Source organism: Staurois parvus, unplaced genomic scaffold (assembly GCF_062004578.1).
Source record: "Staurois parvus isolate SC_StPar_1 unplaced genomic scaffold, SC_StPar_1.0 ptg000232l, whole genome shotgun sequence".
In the NCBI taxonomy this organism is placed as follows: domain Eukaryota; kingdom Metazoa; phylum Chordata; class Amphibia; order Anura; family Ranidae; genus Staurois; species Staurois parvus.
Genome location: NW_028318028.1, coordinates 1,221,848 through 1,239,268, shown reverse-complemented (window position 1 = coordinate 1,239,268; position 17,421 = coordinate 1,221,848). Strand labels below are relative to the sequence as shown.

The window sequence follows — 17,421 nt, the reverse complement described above, 5'->3', positions numbered from 1 at the left end:
TGGAGTATTAATTTCATTATTGAGCAACTTCAGTGCTCTCGGACAATTAAAAATGTTAATAAACCACAAACCTGAATATTTAAGAAAGTAAAAGTGAGGTTTTCGCTTTGATGAATACGTGTGCACAATTATTGGGCAACTATCGGTGTGCAAAATTATTATGCAACTAAATGAAAAACGAAAATTTTCTCATCTCACTTGTTTGTTTTCATCTGTTACAGTGAGAATAATAAACAACTCAAAATTTACAAATAAACACTTCTGATATTTCAGACAAAAAAATCAGTGACCAATATAGCTACCCTTTTCAATAAGTCATAAGCCTTTCATTTGTGAAGTCTTTCAGTTTCTTGATCTGTTGACACTTTTTGTGCAGCAGGAACCACAGCCTCCCAGACACTGTTCAGCATAAATCTCCCATTAGAAGGGCCCACAAGTTTGGTGAGGAAGGGGGCCATGTCATTCTTTTATCGTTAAGTTCTTTACTGGCTAGCCACGCAGTGGAGTACTTCGATGCATGCGATGGAGCATTGTCCTGCATAAACATCATGGTCTTCTTGAAAGATGTAGATTTTTTTTCCTGTACCACTGCTTGAAGAAAGTGTCTTCTAAAAACTGGCAGTAGGTTTGGGAGTTGATTTTGAGTCCATCTTCAACCCGAAAAGGTCCAACTAGCTCATCTTTAATAATACCACCCCATACAGTTACCCCACTTCCACCTTGTTGACGTCTGGGTCAAAGTGGAGCTCTGTGCCCATTACTGACTCCGCCATGGGCCCATCCATCTGGTCCATCAATAGTCACTCTTATCTCATCAGTCCATAAAACCTTTGAAAAATCTGTCTCCAGATATTTCTTGGTCCAGTCTTGACGTTTCAACTTATGTGTCTTGTTCAGTGGTGGTCGGGATTAAGCCTTCCTTACCTTGGCCATATCCCTGAGCACTGAACACTTTATACTTCTGGGCACTCCAGGTAGGTTATAGTTCTGGAATATGACAGCACTGGAGGATATTGTGTTTCAGGTAGCTTCACATTTGATTCTTCTCAAATCTTTGGCAGTTAGCCTGTGCTTTTTGTTTACCTCAACTTGTCTCTTGTGCCTCTGTTGACTATTTGCAATTTAAACATTTGGTTCTGTGATCACGCCCCAATATCTTAGCAATTTAAAGAGTGCTGTATCACTCTGAAAGACTTTTCACAATTTTTGACTTTTCAGAGTCAAATCTTTTTATTTATTTTTTTTTTTTTGGCCCATTTTGCCTGAGGAATAGAAGCTGCCTAATAATTATGAACACCTTGCTACAGAGTGTTGATCTCCTCCTTAGGCCACAGCCTCTCTCATTACACAAATACACTGATATGCTATCTGATATTCTTAAATCCAATAAGCGTTCAAGTGCATACAGCTTAGAATTGGACAATATGTATAATAATGATGTTTTGGTAAAAAAAAAACTCACTTGCCTAATAATTGTGCGTACAGTGTTAAGGCAAAACAGGGGAGAGCGCCCTGGTCTGCTACGGGAGGAGGGGAGAGCGCGCCGGCCTGCTACGGGAGGAGGATGAGGAGGAGGGGAGAGCGCGCCGGCCTGCTACGGGAGGAGGAGGGGAGAGCGCGCCGGCCTGCTACGGGAGGAGGAGGGGAGAGCGCGCCGGCCTGCTACGGGAGGAGGAGGGGAGAGCGCGCCGGCCTGCTACGGGAGGAGGAGGGGAGAGCGCGCCGGCCTGCTACGGGAGGAGGAGGAGGGGAGAGCGCGCCGGCCTGCTACGGGAGGAGGAGGAGGGGAGAGCGCGCCGGCCTGCTACGGGGGGAGGAGGTGGGGAGAGCGCGCCGGCCTGCTACGGGAGGAGGAGGAGGTGGGGAGAGCGCGCCGGCCTGCTACGGGAGGAGGAGGAGGTGGGGAGAGCGCGCCGGCCTGCTACGGGAGGAGGAGGAGGTGGGGAGAGCGCGCCGGCCTGCTACGGGAGGAGGAGGTGGGGAGAGCGCGCCGGCCTGCTACGGGAGGAGGAGGAGGTGGGGAGAGCGCGCCGGCCTGCTACGGGAGGAGGAGGAGGTGGGGAGAGCGCGCCGGCCTGCTACGGGAGGAGGAGGAGGGGAGAGCGCGCCGGCCTGCTACGGGAGGAGGAGGAGGTGGGGAGAGCGCGCCGGCCTGCTACGGGAGGAGGAGGAGGGGAGAGCGCGCCGGCCTGCTACGGGAGGAGGAGGAGGTGGTGGGGAGAGCGCGCCGGCCTGCTACGGGGGGAGGAGGAGGAGGAGGGGAGAGCGCGCCGGCCTGCTACGGGAGGAGGAGGGGAGAGCGCGCCGGCCTGCTACGGGAGGAGGAGGGGAGAGCGCGCCGGCCTGCTACGGGAGGAGGAGGGGAGAGCGCGCCGGCCTGCTACGGGAGGAGGAGGGGAGAGCGCGCCGGCCTGCTACGGGAGGAGGAGGAGGGGAGAGCGCGCCGGCCTGCTACGGGAGGAGGAGGAGGGGAGAGCGCGCCGGCCTGCTACGGGGGGAGGAGGTGGGGAGAGCGCGCCGGCCTGCTACGGGAGGAGGAGGAGGTGGGGAGAGCGCGCCGGCCTGCTACGGGAGGAGGAGGAGGTGGGGAGAGCGCGCCGGCCTGCTACGGGAGGAGGAGGAGGTGGGGAGAGCGCGCCGGCCTGCTACGGGAGGAGGAGGTGGGGAGAGCGCGCCGGCCTGCTACGGGAGGAGGAGGAGGTGGGGAGAGCGCGCCGGCCTGCTACGGGAGGAGGAGGAGGTGGGGAGAGCGCGCCGGCCTGCTACGGGAGGAGGAGGAGGGGAGAGCGCGCCGGCCTGCTACGGGAGGAGGAGGAGGTGGGGAGAGCGCGCCGGCCTGCTACGGGAGGAGGAGGAGGGGAGAGCGCGCCGGCCTGCTACGGGAGGAGGAGGAGGTGGTGGGGAGAGCGCGCCGGCCTGCTACGGGGGGAGGAGGAGGAGGAGGGGAGAGCGCGCCGGCCTGCTACGGGGGGAGGAGGAGGAGGAGGGGAGAGCGCGCCGGCCTGCTACGGGGGGAGGAGGAGGAGGAGGGGAGAGCGCGCCGGCCTGCTACGGGAGGAGGAGGAGGGGAGAGCGCGCCGGCCTGCTACGGGAGGAGGAGGAGGGGAGAGCGCGCCGGCCTGCTACGGGAGGAGGAGGAGGGGAGAGCGCGCCGGCCTGCTACGGGAGGAGGAGGGGAGAGCGCGCCGGCCTGCTACGGGAGGAGGTAAAAGATCACAGATTTTAAAACCCTCATTACAAATCAATGCTTATACATTTGTGCTCTGTACGACTGCTGTTCCAATTACTTGTTCCACAGTTGATATTTACTTATTTAAGTGTAATATTTATATGTGTGCTCCTTGTTTTTTAGAGTCTCATGAAAATCGCAGCTCTGAATCTGGCCCAGAACACAAATATTGATAATGGGCAGTAAGTATTTGTGTTGTACAAGCTTGACCATAATCTGACACTTCAGTGAGCTTATCTCTTATTGATGCACAGTGTTGAAAAAGAGTGTTTTACAGGGATTTTGTAAAATAAATAAATAATACAGCTAAATGCCGGGTATGGCAATGTAACTATTTAAAAAATTGCTGTACCTAAATTTCAGCTTCAAACTATGGATTCCTTTTATCCGGATCATAGAAAGGTACCAGATTTGATTCCATGATTGATTTCACTGTTAATTTTATAAAACTGTAACAGAAATCTGAGGAAATGTATTACGTTGTCACAGTAAGTACATTTCAGAAACAAATCCGTGAACCTTCTTTTGGACATCCATTTTCTGTTTTGGTCTGTTTTTCCTCATACTCGACCAACATTTTTTTTTCCATCTTGACTGCTAAATATGTCACCATTATAGCTCATTCTGCATAAGGCATTATTATTATTTTTATTACAGGTACTTATATAGCACCAACAATTTACAAAGCACTTTACATACAGTCATGGCCGAAATTGTTGGCACCCTTGATATTTTTCCTGAAAATCAAGTATTTCACACAAAAAAGGTATTGCATTAACACATGTTTTGCTATACACATGTTTATTCCCTTTGTATGTATTGGAACAAATATAAAACAGAGGCAGAAAAGCAAATATGACATAATGTCACACAAAACCCCAAAAATGGGCTGGACAAAAGTATTGGCACCCTTAACTTAATATTTGGTTGCACACCCTTTGGAAAACATAACTGAAATCAGTCGCTTCCTATAACCATCAATAAGCTTCTGACACCTCTCACCCGGAATTTTGGACCACTCTTCCTTTGCAAACAGCTCCAGGTCTCTCTTATTGGAAGGACACCTTTTCCCAACAGCAATTTTAAGATCTCTCCACAGGTGTTCAATGGGATTTAGATCTGGGCTCATTGCTGGCCACTTCAGAACTCTCCAGCGCTTCTTTGCCATCCATTTCTGAGTGCTTTTTGACGTATGTTTGGGGTCATTGTCCTGCTGGAAGACCCAGGATCTTGGACGCAAACCCAGCTTTCTGACACTGGGCCCTACAGTGCGACCCAAAATCCTTTGGTAATCCTCAGATTTCATGATGCCTTGCACACAGTCAAGGCACCCAGTGCCAGAGGCAGCAAAACAACCCCAAAACATCATTGAACCTCCACCATATTTTACCGTAGGTACTGTGTTTTGTTCTTTGTAGGCCTCATTCCGTTTTCGGTAAACAGTAGAATGATGTGCTTTACCGAAAAGCTCTATCTTGGTCTCATCTGTCCACAAGACGTTTTCCCAGAAGGCTTTTGGCTTACTCAAGTACATTTTGGCAAACTGTAGTCTTGCTTTTTTATGTCTCTGTGTCAGCAGTGGGGTCCTCCTGGGTCTCCTGCCATAGCGTTTCATTTCATTTAAATGTCGACGGATAGTTCGCGCTGACACTGATGCTCCCTGAGCCTGCAGGACAGCTTGAATGTCTTTGGAACATGTTTGGGGCTGCTTATCCACCATCCGGACTATTCTGCGTTGCAATCTTTCATCAATTTTCCTCATCCGTCCACGACCAGGGAGATTAGCTACAGTGCCATGGGTTGCAAACTTCTTGATAATGTTGCGCACTGTGGACAAAGGCAAATCTAGTTCTCTGGAGATGGACTTGTAACCTTGAGATTGTTGATATTTTGCCACAATTTTGGTTCTCAGGTCCTCAGACAGTTCTCGTCTCCTCTTTCTGTTGTCCATGCTTAGTGTGGCACAGACAGACACACAATGCAAAGGTTAAGTGAACGTCTCTCCTTTTTATCTGCTTTCAGGTGTGATTTCTATATTGCCCACACCTGTTACTTGCCCCAGGTGAGTTTACAGGAGCATCACATGCTTGTAACATTCTTATTTATCCCCAGTTGTGAAAGGGTGCCAATACTTTTGTCCAGCCCATTTTTGGAGGTTTGTGTGACATTATGTCGAATTTGCTTTCTTTCCTCCCTTTTTTTGTTTTGTCCCAATACACACAAAGGGAATAAACATGTGTATAGCAAAACATGTGTTAATGCAATACGTTTCGTGAGAAATACATGATTTCCTGGAGAAATATCAAGGGTGCCAACAATTTCGGCCATGACTGTATATATGTATTATACATTCACATCAGTCCCTGCTCTCAAGGAGCTTACAATCTAAGGTCCCTAACTCACATTCATTTATACACATACTTGGGGCAATTTAGACAGGAGCCAGTTAACCTACCAGCATGTCTTTGGAGTGTGGGAGGAAACCAGGGTACATGGAGGAAACCCACGCAGGCAAAGGGAGAACATGCAAACTCAATTCAGGTAGTGCCATGGTTTTGATTTGAACTGAGAACTCTAGTGCAGCTTGGTGGAAGTGCTAACCACTTAGCCACTGTGCTGCCCATGGTGTATTTGTTTTTTTTTTTACACTTGTCTTAAAATCAAATTGAAATTTCAGTTGGCCAAATATATTCATAGTGCATCAAAAGAGTATGAAAAGCCTGTCTCCTGCCAGCATGCAGAGAAGGACCCTGGCTCTCTATGGAAGGAGTGGTCTTTCTGCAGGGGTCTAACACACCCTTGCTGAGTATGACCTATACCTGTGCAATCGGCAAAGCTCACGCTGCCTGCTGATTGGGGAGCTCTAGCTCTGTGTTAGCAGGCTGCATTTTGAACCTCTGCAGAGTCCACTGCTTCCACATAAATCAAGGAATCTTTTTCTGATGTATGCTGGCAGTGGACAGGTTTTTTTTTTTTTATTTATTTATTTTTTTTACTCGGGTTGCTTTCTAAAGAAAACTAACTATAGGGCTTTTCATGCAATTTGTTTGATGCATTTGAAATGTGATTTAAACTATAAATCTAGTTGGGCTTTGAAGGGGTACGCTAGCCAAAACATTTTGGTTAGAGAGGGTAAAGGTTACAATGAGTGCTATAGCTGTTCATGCCCCCATTGGGAATATTCCCTATCTCTTCCTGTCCTAGTGAGAGCTAAGGCATTGCTGTAAATTGGTTGTTTGGATTCACTTCTCTGAACTACATTATCCATACGTTCCTCTAAACTATTCACTAGGTGCCAGAAATGTGTCCCCACGCTCCCTAGAATATTCTTTGTAGGACTATATTGGGGAATGTAGTCCAGTGGCTGGCACAATTTTCCTGGATTGATGAAGCAAGCGTTAGAACCTTTGTCAGGTTTTTATTTCTCAATGTTTTCCTACAGGAAAGAATCACCCTAATTCAAAACCCAAAAAGTGCCCAAGGGACTTTGTGAGACACCTCAAATTAATAAAAATCTTTACATTTTATTGAAAATGAACATGTTAAAAAAAGCTCAGAGTATAAAAAAAAAACCTTCTTACATATCCATAGAATGATGATATACATATACAGTCATGGCCGAAATTGTTGGCACCCTTGATATTTCTCCAGGAAATCATGTATTTCTCACGAAACGTATTGCATTAACACATGTTTTGCTATACACATGTTTATTCCCTTTGTGTGTATTGGGACAAAACAAAAAAAGGGAGGAAAGAAAGCAAATTCGACATAATGTCACACAAACCTCCAAAAATGGGCTGGACAAAAGTATTGGCACCCTTTCACAACTGGGGATAAATAAGAATGTTACAAGCATGTGATGCTCCTGTAAACTCACCTGGGGCAAGTAACAGGTGTGGGCAATATAGAAATCACACCTGAAAGCAGATAAAAAGGAGAGACGTTCACTTAACCTTTGCATTGTGTGTCTGTCTGTGCCACACTAAGCATGGACAACAGAAAGAGGAGACGAGAACTGTCTGAGGACCTGAGAACCAAAATTGTGGCAAAATATCAACAATCTCAAGGTTACAAGTCCATCTCCAGAGAACTAGATTTGCCTTTGTCCACAGTGCGCAACATTATCAAGAAGTTTGCAACCCATGGCACTGTAGCTAATCTCCCTGGTCGTGGACGGATGAGGAAAATTGATGAAAGATTGCAACGCAGAATAGTCCGGATGGTGGATAAGCAGCCCCAAACATGTTCCAAAGACATTCAAGCTGTCCTGCAGGCTCAGGGAGCATCAGTGTCAGCGCGAACTATCCGTCGACATTTAAATGAAATGAAACGCTATGGCAGGAGACCCAGGAGGACCCCACTGCTGACACAGAGACATAAAAAAGCAAGACTACAGTTTGCCAAAATGTACTTGAGTAAGCCAAAAGCCTTCTGGGAAAACGTCTTGTGGACAGATGAGACCAAGATAGAGCTTTTCGGTAAAGCACATCATTCTACTGTTTACCGAAAACGGAATGAGGCCTACAAAGAACAAAACACAGTACCTACGGTAAAATATGGTGGAGGTTCAATGATGTTTTGGGGTTGTTTTGCTGCCTCTGGCACTGGGTGCCTTGACTGTGTGCAAGGCATCATGAAATCTGAGGATTACCAAAGATTTTGGGTCGCACTGTAGGGCCCAGTGTCAGAAAGCTGGGTTTGCGTCCAAGATTCTGGGTCTTCCAGCAGGACAATGACCCCAAACATACGTCAAAAAGCACTCAGAAATGGATGGCAAAGAAGCGCTGGAGAGTTCTGAAGTGGCCAGCAATGAGCCCAGATCTAAATCCCATTGAACACCTGTGGAGAGATCTTAAAATTGCTGTTGGGAAAAGGTGTCCCTTCCAATAAGAGAGACCTGGAGCTGTTTGCAAAGGAAGAGTGGTCCAAAATTCCGGGTGAGAGGTGTCAGAAGCTTATTGATGGTTATAGGAAGCGACTGATTTCAGTTATGTTTTCCAAAGGGTGTGCAACCAAATATTAAGTTAAGGGTGCCAATACTTTTGTCCAGCCCATTTTTGGGGTTTTGTGTGACATTATGTCATATTTGCTTTTCTGCCTCTGTTTTATATTTGTTCCAATACATACAAAGGGAATAAACATGTGTATAGCAAAACATGTGTTAATGCAATACCTTTTTTGTGTGAAATACTTGATTTTCAGGAAAAATATCAAGGGTGCCAACAATTTCGGCCATGACTGTACTCACCAGATATTTTATTAGGTACACCAGTTCAATTGATTGATAACACAAATTGCTAATCGGCCAATCATATGTCAGCAACTCTAATGCATTTAAGCCTCTAGATGAGGTAAAGATAACTTGCTGAAGTTCAAACCGAGCATCAGAATGGGGGAAAAAAGGAGATTTAAGTGACTTTGAACTTAGCATGGTTGTTGGTGCCAGAGAAGCTGGTCTGAGCATTTTAAAAAACTGATCTACTGGGCTTTTCACGAACAACGATTTCTAGGGTTTACAGAGAATGGTCTGAAAAAGAGAAAAATATCCAGTGAGTGGCAGTTGTGTAGACTAAAATGCCCTGTTGATGTCAGAAGAGAATGGGCAGACTAGTTTGAGATGATAGAAAGGCAACAGTAACTCAACCACTTGTTGCAACCAAGGTATGAAGAATACCATCTGAATGCACAACATGTTGAACCTTGAAACCGTATGGACAGCTTTTATTTGTCTGGCTTCAGAGCTTTGATGTCACGGTCATTGCCAGGAATGCAGCAAATAAAGTCAGAATTCCAACCTGGCAACTAGCATTTTTAGTATGATGTCTAATGGCAGACTCGTGCAACAGAAATCCCAGCATCAGAGGTGTATAGTTTTTTTCTTTTTTAAATAATATATGTGGAATTCTGACTTCATTTGCTGCATTCCTGGCAATGACCGTGACATCAAAGCTCTAAAGCCAGACAAATAAAAGCTGTCCATACGTGCCACTCCTGTCTGCTAAGAACAGGAATTGGAGGCTACAATTTGCACAGGCTCACCAAAATTGGACAATAGAAGATTGGAAAAACATTGCTTGGTCCGATGAGTCTCCATTTCAGCTGCGACATTCAGATGGTAGGGTCAGAATTTGGTGTGAACAACATGAAAGCATGGACCTGTCCTGCCTTATAGCAACGGTTCAGGCTGGTGGTGTAATGGTGTGGGGGATATTTTCTTGGAACACCTTAGTACCACTTGAGCATCGTTTAAACACCATGGCCTACCTGAGCATTGTTGCTGACCATGTCCATCCCTTTAGGACTACAGTGTACCCTTCTTCTGATGGCTACTTCCAGCAGGATAATGCACCATGTTACAAAGCTCAAATCATCTCCAACTGGTTTCTTGTACATAACACAGTTCACTGTACTCCAATGGCCTCCACAGTCACCAGCTCTCAATTCAATAGAGCACCTTTTGGGATGTGTTGGAACAGGAGATTTGCATCATGGATGTGCAGCCGACAAATCTTCAGTGACTGCATGATACTATCATGTCAATATGGACCAAAATCTCTAAGGAATGTTTCCAACAACTTGCTGAATCACAGAATTAAGGCAGTTCTGAAGGCAAAAGGGGATCCAACCCGGTACTAGCAAGGTGTACCTAATACAGTGACTGGTGAGTGTATATCATGAGTAATTACGTATCTTGAAAAATTCATGCTAGAAAAGGATCTCCAAACATTTCATGAGACCATGTTCACCTCCTCTGGAGATGTAAGAACTCATGAATGTCTATGTGGGAACCAAATCCTAATCCACAAAGGGTAAAAAAGACTGCTTTTGCAGTCTTTAGTATCTCCATTCCTGGCTATTGCAGTGAATTTTTTCAATTTGGTTTGGTTCGCCTCACAATTCGAGACAGTGTGGAGCAGTTGGCATATCCTTGCTATAATTTCTATATATGGACCAGCATTCAGCTGGTTTCAAACCCCCCAACCACCCCTGGTGGATTTGTAAGACGCACGCACGCGCACACACACAAATTGTGAGGTATTACCAAATTGAAAAAATTCACTGCAATAACCAGGAATGGAGATAATAAAGACTGCAAAAGCAGTCTTTTTTTTACCCTTCGTGGATTAGGATTTGGTTCCCTCATAGACATTCATGAGTTCTTACATCTCCTGAGGAAGTGCACATGGTCTCATGATATATGTACATCATCATTCTTTGTATGTGTATGAAAGTTTTTTTTATACTCTGAGCTTTTTTAACATGTTAATTTTTAATAAAATGTAAAGATTTTGATAAAATTTTGGTGCGTCTCACAAAGTCCCTTTTTTGGGTTTGTAATATTGTATTTCTTATGGGATGGAGTCGCATCATGCCCACACACACTAGCCCTCAATTTAGAAAGATTCACCCTCACTTTACCCTGGTGATCATTGTTGCTGGGACTGAAAGTAAGGGAAGTTTAAAATTTTGGGTTATCAAAGGAATAGGTGAAGGAAAATATTCAAATGTGGGCACTTGTTCCAGTGACAGTTGTCTAAGAGGAGGTTATCTTTACTCTGGACAGATCTCTATGGGTTTGAGATCTGGACTCATTGCTGGCCAGTTCAGTACTCTCCAGCGCTTTGTCTGAAACCATTTCCGGATGCTTTATGAAGTGTGCTTTGGGTCATTACCCTGCTGTAACACCCATGACCTCTGACAGAGACCCAACTTTCTGACACTGGGCCCTACGTTGCACCCCAGAATTCTTTGGTAGTCTTCAGATTTCATAATGCCACCATGCACAGGGTCAGGAAATCCAATGCCTGAAGCAGCAAAGCAACCCCAAAACATCAGTGAACCTCCACCATGTTTGACTGAAGGGACTGAATTCTTTTCTTTCAAGGCCTCATTTCTTTTTCTGAAAACTATGATGGGCTTTACCAAAAAGCTTTAATTTTTGTTTCGTTTGTCCACAGCACATTCTCCCAAAAGGATTTTGGCTTCCTCACATAAGTTTTGGCAAACTTCAATCTGGCTTTGTTTCTGTGTCAGCAGTGGGGTCCTCCTGGGTCTCCTATCATAGTGTCTCTTTTCATTCAGATGGCAATGTATCGTGCGAGCTGACACAGTTGTACCCTGTGCCTGAAGGTCAGCTTGAATTTCTCTGGAAGTTGTTTGAGGTTCTTTATCCACCACATAAACAATCCTTCATTGCAATCTTGGATCAAGTTTTTTTTAGGTGCAGTGTCATATGATTGAGGATTTGTCAGTTAAACTGTCGCAGCACTGAGAACTAAAAAATGACCTGGTAATGAAAGGGAATTGCAGGCTGGTAAACGGGTGGTTAAGTATTGGAGCTATGAGTTGAGTATGTTTTCCTCCTATTGAGTTCAAATTTAAAACTAGAACACAGTTCTTTTTGAACAGTTTGTACTGGCATAATATTTATTTTTGTTTCACTGTATTTTCATCCGATTTCATGTGTGATATTTTGAATGTACCACAAGGTGGCACTGCAACCCTAAGAGTTCCTGAAAAGGAAGCAGAAGTTTTACATTTCAGCCTTTTTGTTGTATGGAGTCTCACAAGTTTTTGAAGTGTTGGAGAACACAAAAGCATATTTAGATTTTAGTTTCTGATTTTTTTTTATTTTTTGTTAATGGTTGTTTTACTGCTTTACAGTAGACAGGAAAATATTTTTTCTGATTGGATACATGAGGGTACAGTGGTGTTGTTTTTTGTTTGTTTTTGTTTGTTTTTATTTAGGGTTGAACCCATACTGAGCATTTGCACAAATCGCACTGCAGGGAAACTGCATGTGATTCAGACAGGAATCATACTGCATTTCTGTTCAAATCGCATGCAATGCTTTTCAGTGTGATTTGAGCCCATTCATTTTGTATTGAATATTTGATTACAAGTATCGATATTCGTACTTGCCAGAAAAAAAAAATGGTATCAGTGCAATCCTAGCTTTTTTAGTTTTCTCAAGGTTCATCATAGACATACTGTATTGATCACTCAACATTGCACCCTTAATGGGGTTCTAAGGGCTGAAAGTTTTTCACTTTCATGCATTCTATGCAGTAGGGTAAAAAAAACCTTCAGTGTGCAGCTACCCCCTCAGCCCTCCCCTTATACTTACTTAGACTGGCCACACATTATACAATTTTCTTGAGAATGTTTCTTTAGATTTACCAAAAACCATATAACATGAGGTCAAACCTAAACAAAATTTTCAATTGCATCCAATTAGGCAGGCCCTTGCACTACATGAGTAAAGGTAAATCTAATTGAAATTTGGCAGAAATTGGACAGACAATTGTATAGTGTATGGCCAGCCTTACTAGATTCCCTTTTTTGCAGAGGAAAAAAAAAAGATGTGCATGTATTTATTTTTACAAAAGGTGCACTTTTCCTTTACAGTAGAACTATACTGCATCCGAGCACCACAAAACAAAAACATTTTTAATATTCATAGCAAACTCGTCCATCCATCCATGTCTCCATGCTTTATTTTGCTGAGAAATAACTTTTAAAAACACCCCCTAGCATTTCTGGCCGTGAACATCTTGTGTAAGGGCAGATGATTCATGTCGCATTTACTTCCTGGAAACCATCTGCCATTAGCTCAGGCATACAGGCAGGAGGGTGTTTAGCTGGAAAACCCATCCTCCTCTCCTAAAGACTCTTGCAATGTATGACCTCATTTGTCTTTGAAAATAGATATGAAAGTATATCTTATATAGTTTTATCTTACATTTTATCAGTTACTTCCTGGTTTCTGGCCTAGACAAATGATGTCACACATTCCAAGAGTCTTTAGGAGAGCTAAACACCTTCCTGCCTGTATGCCTGAGCTAATGGCAGATGGTTTCCAGGAAGTAAATGCTACATGAATCATCTGCCCTTACTCAAGATGTGCATGGCCAGAAATGCTAGGGGGTATTTTTGAAAGTTATTTCTCAGCAAAATAAAGCATGGAGACATGGATGGGTGGATGAGTTTGCTATGAATATTAAAAATTTATTTTTTGTTTTGTGGTACTCAGATGCAGTATAGGAAAAGTGCACCTTTTGTAAAAATAAATACATGCACATATTTTTTGCAGGTTAAAAAAAAAAAAGATAATAATGAATGCACATTTTTTGCAGGTGAAAAAAAGTGCATTTACAATTATTTTTTTTTTGCCTGTTCTCAATAGATCGCTGGTGCCTTGCAGGACTCCTGCAGACTGTAGATTTAATCTGCCTGTGCATATATCATATGGGCAGGCAGTTATGCTCTGACAGGAAGAATCAATGAACTACCTATTGTGCTCGACAGCGCCATGGTAGTTCATTGAGAACTACAAACTGACAGCTGCAAAGGATATCCATACTTGTAGTTGATTCATTCACAGAACTTTGTGAATGAATGACATGGCTGTTTGGGCGGAGCCCCGTACGGCCGGGATCTTTTTAAAAAGTTGGTATGGGGGAACTTCTGCCTGTACTGTGTCACACAGAGGTAGCAGATCACCAAGCAGTTACAGGAACATGTTGCATGGTCCACCCTATAAACAGGTGGAACATGTAACATGTTCCTGAAGGTTTACTTATCCTTTTAAGTCCCCCTCTGGCCCTTAGCTACACTCTCTGGCATCTAAAATATGCATGACAGGGAGCTGAGCTTAAACCAGAACTCCAGGTTTGCTTTCTTTTTCTATATTCCCTTTAGGGCTGCTTGGCCCAGACAAATTGTGGCAGAATGGTATGGCCGCTGAGGATGTTGTAATAGACTGCAGTAACTTTGCCACACAGTAATCTATGTCATCTTCCTTCACAGGTATAGGTGACTTCCTTTCTGCTGCCAGAAAGAGAGTTGACTGTACGGCACCTCTGCCATTCAGAAACAGCTTTGTATTTTTATCAGTGATCCCAAGTCATTCTCTGATTGCCTTGGAGATTGGAGTGGAGATTGTGACATCATCTGCCCAGCTCTCTACCTTGGCCAATCAGTGAAAGCCTTATTGTTGGATAATAAGACAGGGCTGTTCCTAAATGGCAGAGATGGTGTACAAGAGCAGTCCCTTTCCTGCAGCGAAAGGAAAGTTGCTTGTACCAGTGCAGGAAGACAGCGTAGCTTACTGTAGGTAGCAAAGCTACTATAGTCTGTTACAGCATTCTCAGCAGCTATGGAAAACATTTTTGGGTCAAGCTTTTCTTGAAATAAAGGCCTTTTGTATACTGTAGGAACTCATTTTAAAAGGTTCACCAGGCACCATGTACCTGAACACTGGACCTCAGACATTGCGTAGTAGCACTGCAGGTCATCGAGTTGAGATTGATCAAGCAGTTTACTCAACCATGATTCAACTAAGACGTGTCACAGCTTGACCCCAATGTTGTGGTCATATGTACCTTTTAGCTTTTAATAATTGACAGCTTCTGGTTTTTCAGTTCATCTGTTAAATTATATCTAAAATGAAAACATTTTCTGTAGATTTTTGGAATAAGGTGAAGGGATTTTATTGCTGTCTGTGTTTGGATGAATCACTCCATTAGTCCTGGCAACAAAGGTGATTGTAGTTGTATTGGCGTGTTTGAAACTAAGAGGTAGACCCCCAAAAACTGGTTCTAAAAAGTTAGCAGTCGGTGCAAATTTGGGGTGGAAAAAAGCTGACCAACTGTGCAGAATGACCCCTTTCTCTGGCCAGTCCCTACTCTACTGTGCCAAATGCCAAATGCTTGCTTATAGCATAATTTAATGAACATATAATGCCACTATAGGGCAAACAGACACAGTGGGGTTACAGACTCGCATCTGGTCACTGACCTACACTTTGATGTCTGTGCTCAAATTCAAAAAAGTATATAGATAAAGGTACTGTATGTGTATTTATACACACAAGGCGCTAAAGGAGCATGACTACATGTTGACACTGAGAATCCTAAATCTCTGCATACTGCTATATGTCCTACATATTCTTAGCAAACTTAGGAATCGTATAATTAGCAGTACACAGTCAAGCTATCCAACTGTGTCAAAAGGATACCATCTACTGGCCAAAGTAGGCCAGATTGAGCATGTATTGCAATATATGTGAACCAAGAATCCATATTTTTGTGCAATTGTTTTGCGAAAAATGTGTAGGATGTATAGCAGAGGGGTAAAATGGTTCTAAAGGTTGATGGATTTCTACCTTGTATGCATGAAGGTAAAAAACCTTACTTACCCAAGCCTGATTTCAATCCAGCGATGTGCACAAGTGCTGCTGCTCTCCTGAGTCTCTGCCTCCTCATTGGCTGAGAGAGAGCAGCGGGAGCCATTGGCTCCTGCTGCTGTCAACCACAGCCAATAAAGGAGGGACCAAGCCCCATTTTGAGTGTCTTATGGGCACACACAGCATGGTTCAGGAGCGATCATTCACGAGTGCCCCAAGAGCAGGGGTAGGCAACCTTAAAAAGTGGAGATCTACTTGAACAACATGGGAGAAGTTAAAGATCACCGGGCACAGTGTCGCCTCCTCACACCTGATTTAAACCTCTAGTTGGTGTACTACCGTGTCGCAGACGTGTGCATGGCACAGAAATAGTGTTTAAATCAAGTGGTGAGGAGGCAACATATTGTCACCACTTGTCAAACACACTGTGCTTGATCCCTTTACAGCGGAACAGCTGGCCTACTGCACTTGTGAATGAGCCCTTTGAGTTGCATTCAGCAGCAGCACCCTTAGGGCTCATTCACAAGTAAAGTTTGGGGTGTGGTAAATCCCTGCGGTTGAGTCACACTTTTACCACCCCCAATCCCTACCTCTTTTAGCTGCTGAGGCAGCAGCCAAAGATGTACACATGCCACAACAGGAATTGATCCTCCTGTTGCTTTTGGTGGGTGCTACCGCCTGACAATCATGACCCATTCAAGTAAATGGGGCTACCCTGCAAGCGCCCCGCAACTACATGCTACTGCGGAGTGCAAGGGTTTAAAGCAGGTGGTCAGAAAACACCACAATGCTGCCTGCTTTAACACCTTGTTTGCTGTACTACACATGGTTGCAGTGCACCCATTCAGTTCAACTAAAAGGTGAGCTACATTGTGGGCAATGATGGCTACATGGTCCTGATTTGTGTAGTGCTGCTGCGCCTTCAGATCAAGTGGCCTGGAACCCGAGTGCTGTAGGACCAGCTTGATACAACTGAAAGGTGAGCTGACCTTACTCTTCCCCCACCTCCCTTCCCAGTACAAGCATTACTAGACAGGTCTAACAGACTGAAAATAGTATACTCCTTACTTAGGAAAAGATGTAATAGAGAAATGCAGAACGAGTGGTTTTATTTGTTGGGGGGGGGGGGGGGGGTAGTAGATAGGTGTGGGGGGGTAATGGGAATATAGATAGAATGGGATATAACTCATGGTTTTGTATGTTATATGAAAGTAATGGTGGAACATGTATTTCATATGGAAAACGAATAATTTAAATAAAAAAAAAAAAAAAAGACTGAAAATAGTGCACAAATTGTATCTGTTTGTCTTGTCAAAGAAGATGAGTGATTGTAGTGAAACAATAAGTCATTTGAAGGAAGAATTGGGCACAGCACACTTGAGAATTACATGACGATAAGCATGGCAATAGTTTACCTTTTAAAGGGGGAAGTTCTGTGTATTTTTAAAGAGAACGTTTCCCGTTCATTGTTATGCTTACTGTAAAGTAATATTTAATGTGATATTTTTGACAGTTTTATACTTCTTCCCTGTTGTATTGGCTATAGAGAACTGTAGATTAGTCTCCTAGAGTGAGCAAACACTGCTCTTAACTGCTGAAGTAAGCTCCATAGGCAGTGCATTGTTTTTAGTGAGTTCACTAGCTCATATACGCATATTGTGAGAAAAAGCAGAACAGGAAGTAGAATTGTGTATGTAGTGTGTGTGTGGTGCATAAGTGTTCACAAACTTGGCCATATAATGTACAATTGCAAATTACACATATAAACAAGCTTTAAAGTGATATTATTATTATTATTATACGGGATTTATATGGCGCCAACAGTTTGCTCAGCGCTTTACAATATAACGGGAGACAATACAGCAACAATACAGTTCAATACAAGAGGGAAAGGAGGGCCCTGCACCTCGGAGCTTACAAATCTATTAAAGGTTTTGTTTTAAAAAAAAAAAAAACATACTTGTGGTTTTGCACAGAGCAGTCCCAATACTCTTCATTCTCT

General features: G+C 43.9%; 1 protein-coding gene across 1 annotated transcript in view; it reads left to right on the top strand.

Annotated features, from left to right (window-relative positions):
• Positions 1-17,421, top strand: part of MED29 (mediator complex subunit 29) — a 59,918-nt gene that overhangs the window by 7,147 nt on the left and 35,350 nt on the right. The window contains exon 2 of the mRNA XM_089679801.1: positions 3,353-3,411. Coding sequence (XP_089535927.1) covers positions 3,353-3,411 — 59 coding nt within the window. The remainder of the gene's footprint in view (positions 1-3,352; positions 3,412-17,421) is intronic.